This window comes from Nicotiana tabacum, chromosome 11 (genome assembly GCF_000715075.1).
Source record: "Nicotiana tabacum cultivar K326 chromosome 11, ASM71507v2, whole genome shotgun sequence".
In the NCBI taxonomy this organism is placed as follows: domain Eukaryota; kingdom Viridiplantae; phylum Streptophyta; class Magnoliopsida; order Solanales; family Solanaceae; genus Nicotiana; species Nicotiana tabacum.
The window spans coordinates 52,205,732-52,210,021 of record NC_134090.1 but is presented as its reverse complement, the minus strand read 5'-3'; the positions used below and the strand labels follow the sequence as shown (position 1 = coordinate 52,210,021).

At 33.2% G+C, this 4,290-nt stretch overlaps 1 protein-coding gene across 1 annotated transcript; it reads left to right on the top strand.

Moving 5' to 3' along the window:
* The first annotated feature begins 1,887 nt into the window (after positions 1-1,887).
* LOC107794524 (tropinone reductase homolog) lies at positions 1,888-3,499 on the top strand. Its single transcript, XM_016617020.2, has 5 exons — positions 1,888-2,056; positions 2,164-2,371; positions 2,482-2,701; positions 2,780-2,892; positions 3,079-3,499. Exons 1-5 carry the CDS (start codon positions 1,968-1,970, stop codon positions 3,253-3,255), a joined length of 807 nt encoding a protein of 268 aa, XP_016472506.1. The 5' UTR covers positions 1,888-1,967; the 3' UTR covers positions 3,256-3,499.
* The last annotated feature ends 791 nt before the right edge of the window (positions 3,500-4,290 follow it).

Below are 4,290 nucleotides of genomic sequence, written 5' to 3'. Positions count from 1 at the left end.
GTTTGCATAAACTTCTATTTGATTTTCATCTTGCAAGAGAAGAGAATATGCAACATCTATGCTAGGCAAAGGATTCATCATGAGTATGTTTCCTCTTGCTTGTGCATAGATGTCATTCAATCCCATTAGGAGTTGAATCAACCTCTGATCTTCAAGTGACTTTGTTAATTTTGCTTTTCCTTCGCAAGTACAGACACACGAACAACATATGACAACATTTAAAGCATCCAATTCATCCCACAATCATTTGAGTTTAGTGAAGTATCCTGCAATATCACTATTTCTCTACACTAATCCTGACAGCTCTTTTTGCAAATGATATAGCTTGGATCCATTTGATTTTCCAAACCTCTGCTCCAAGCTATCCCAAAGCTCCTTCGTAGTTTTGGAGTATATCACATTGTCTGCAATATCCTTACAAAGGGTATTCAGAATCCAGGAAATCACCATGTCATTGACACAGCTCCACATGATCTGGGGAACTCAGATCTGGAGATTTGCATGCTCCATTGATAAACCCAAGTTTCTTCTTAGCTGATAGAGACAACAAAATGGACCTCCCCCATCCTGGATATCCTCTTTCATCAAACAAGGTGTTGACTAGAGTCATCCCAGGAGAATCAGAATTGTTGAGATAATATGGGTGATTGGTGAAGATGAGTTGATGTAGAAGATGAGATGATGCAAATAGTCTAGATAAGTGAACTGTTGGATCGAGCTAGGTGCTCTGATACCATGAACGAATTTGAAGAATGAATTCTGAAAATTTCTCTGTGTATTATCACTTTCATGTACATGTATATATATACACTTGCTAAGGAATAAAAGAATGAGCACAAAAAGAAAAATCTGTATACTTGTCCTATTCTAACTTGCCCACTGATAACTAACTTATATTCTCTCACATGACATTCACGTGAGGGAAGCTTCTAGTACTATTACTATTAGATGGTCTTTATCTAATCAATCATGAATTTAGCTTGCTTGATCCAAAGGTCTTGCCTTCTCCACGTGTCCATCCAAAGTCAACCAAATATAACTTATTGACTTAGCTTATATCGAACACTTTTGGTATGAAACAATCTCTGTTAGGTCTGCTTCTTCTTCATCTCATCTTCTTCTCTATCTATAGATGAACCACCATGAAAATCAGAAGTATGATGGGGCTTTTTCTTTTTAACATAATTAGGTAAAAAAAAAAAAGTAGCTTCTTTCAAAATGTAAAATATTGTACCATTTCCTAGTCTCTGTACGCTTTGCAAAATTCTGACCACCATGGTTAATAAGTTTCTATTTGTTTTATTCTTCTATTAAAGCAATGCGTTATAATATATATATATATATATATATATATATATATATATATATATACACACACACCATCGGCAAACTCTTTTCATTCCATTTAGTTTCTGCTTTTATAAGTCAAGATTATTATAATAAAAATGTAAGATGTTTAATATTTGGGGGAAAACATACGAGATCATATTCGAAAGTTTTAAGGTTAAAGGAAACTGGACAGTTTGTAACAATAAAATAAAAGGACACACATTTAAGGACAGAAGAAGTAATTTTTTGTCATGCTTCTATAAATCAAATAATTACCTATATCATATCCAAAAATTCAGAATTTCAATAAATCATTACCCCCTATTTTCCACGTGGAAGTGCCTTTTGTTATCCAATATAATAGTACCTAAATCATTTTGCACAGTAAAATAGTACGTAAATAATTTTGGGTCACTTTTCACATTGGCCATCATATTAGACCGCAGAACTTGGACTATGCCTTATTTTCTTACTAGACTATTCTTTTTTAATATTTCTTCAATATATTTTCCTGCCAAGCGGCTTCAGTACTATAACTCACTTGGAAGACTATGTATATATAGTAGCCTGACCTTTGCTGTTATGCAAATCATTTTCTTACTCTGAAGTTTTGAAAAATATTAACAACAAACTAAGGGATGGCACAGAATGAAAATAACAATGGAGATGGAAGATGGTCTCTTCATGGCATGACTGCCCTTGTTACTGGGGGTACTAGGGGCATAGGGTAAGCAAACATAATTCCAGCAACTATTCTTAATTCCTTTTTTTTTAATTCATTCATAATGTCCATTATAATTATTTCTGATTTATGCTTTATTACTGATGCATTAGCCATGCCATAGTTGAAGAATTAGCGAGTTTCGGCGCAACAATCTTTACATGTTCAAGAAATAAAAAAGACTTAATTGAATGTTTGGAGAAATGGCAAAAGAAGGGTTATAAAGTAAATGGATCTACATGTGACTTGTTTTCAGAAGATGAACGAAACCAGTTGATTGAAAAAGCTACTGAATACTTCAATGGGAAGCTTGACATCCTCGTAAGTGAATTATCTTAAATGTTTTTGAAGTTCATATTGAATATTTAATGGATTTATCTTATATTTAAGCGATCGGTGCAATTTGACTGATGATGTTTGTTATATCTTAGGTAAATAATGCTGGTATATGTGTACCAAAGGAAACCACAAAAACTACATCTGGAGATTGCTCACTAATGATTGGGACCAATTTTGAGGCTTCATACCACTTGTGTCAATTAGCATACCCTTTTCTGAAAGTTTCAGGAAAAGCAAGCAGCATTGTGTTCATCTCTTCTATCTCTGGAATCATGGCTATTCCTTTTGTTTCTCTCTATGCAGCTACAAAAGGTGTTGTACAAATGATTTGTTTCTCAAAAACACTAATTACTGTTTTTTTTAAAAACAATTTTGACTTATATTTTATAGGAGCAATAAATCAATTAACAAAGAACTTGGCCTGCGAATGGGGAAAAGATAATATTCGAGTTAATGCAGTTGCACCATGGATAATTGATACTGCGCTTACAGATACTGTAGCTGTAAGTATCATTTCTCCGATCCTTTGTTTGGTTCTTTCTGCTAATTTTTTAATTATAATTTTTTCTCCATAAAGTTGGACAAAAACTGGTAAGAAAGAAAAAGAGAAAATATTTAAGTGTAACTTTACCTAACTATAGTTTTTTTTTTCTTTTTTTTTTTTGTGTGGTTTTTGTGTGTGTTTGCAGGAAGATTTTGAGTCAAAAGATGTGGAGAACTTAATTAAGAGAACACCAATAAGCAGGATGGGAAAGCCAAATGAAGTTTCCTCACTGGTGGCATACTTGTGCTTTCCTGCTGCTTCTTATATAACTGGACAAATCATCTGTGTTGATGGAGGCAAAACTGTTTGTGGATTTCCATGATTAATTACTCTATGCCTAAGCTGGTAAAAGGAAGTCGTCATCCAAATAATCTTTTTTTTTTTTCCACTGGTGAAAGGCTAAAAAATTGTCAGTTTCCGAAACAGTCAAACAAAGTGTACGAATTTTGTCTTAATCGTCATTATCATAAGATTGTACGCATACAACAACAATCAGTTATCAATTTGAAGTTAATTGAGATCAATTATCTGATTATTGTATACTTTATGATAACCCTAATAAGCTATAAGTTGAAATTTTGTGATTCTGTAGTTTCCCATCATATACATTAAGCAAAATTTAGGAATGGCAGCACAAACTTATGTCACATTAAGCCGATTCCTTGCTCTTTATACTCTTTTGGACCAGTGTGAAGAGAGGAAAACAAATTATCTTGTGAAGTGCAAATACAAGACTTGTATAACGTTTTTGTATTATATATATACGCGGCGTGTGCCCGATCTAATATATTAATTAACACGAAGACATTAATAACCAAACCAACAATCCAACAAGGTAATCGTAACAACTATGGCGAAAGGCATACATGTAAGAACAATACAAGGTAGAAGGTATATATTGTAACAGTGGCAAACAAGGTAGAAGGCACAAGTATAAAATCATTAATCAAGGTACAAGACAAATAAGTAATAGTGACAAACCAATTCAAGAAACATGGATGTCATAGTAACAAGTAGGAAACATAGATGTAATAATAGCAAACAAGATATGAAGCATAGGTGTGATAGTATTATATAAGATAGAAGCATAGATGTGATAGTATAAAATAATACAAGAAAGCATGTTGGATCAACCAAGGTAGGATGCATGTATGTATCTAAGAAACAAATAAACATAATGTAAAGTCCAACTTCCCATCCACACGAAAACAACCAACATGTTAATCTCATATTAAATCGCACGGAAATACCCATCATGCCAAATATTGCCCCAAGGCACCAATATGATCTCTAATATAAATAGAGAAGCTCAAGTGACATAGGAATAACATGTATAAATATGATTCATGATACAACA

What these genes read in the sequence shown, in the direction of transcription:
- LOC107794524 (XM_016617020.2), top strand. Translation starts at nt 1,968, where the DNA reads ATGGCACAGAATGAAAATAACAATGGAGATGGAAGATGGTCTCTTCAT. An exon ending in ATGGGAAGCTTGACATCCTC is followed by an intron (nt 2,372 to 2,481) that starts GTAAGTGAATTA and finishes GTTATATCTTAG; the next exon opens with GTAAATAATGCTGGTATATG. An exon ending in TCTCTATGCAGCTACAAAAG is followed by an intron (nt 2,702 to 2,779) that starts GTGTTGTACAAA and finishes TATATTTTATAG; the next exon opens with GAGCAATAAATCAATTAACA.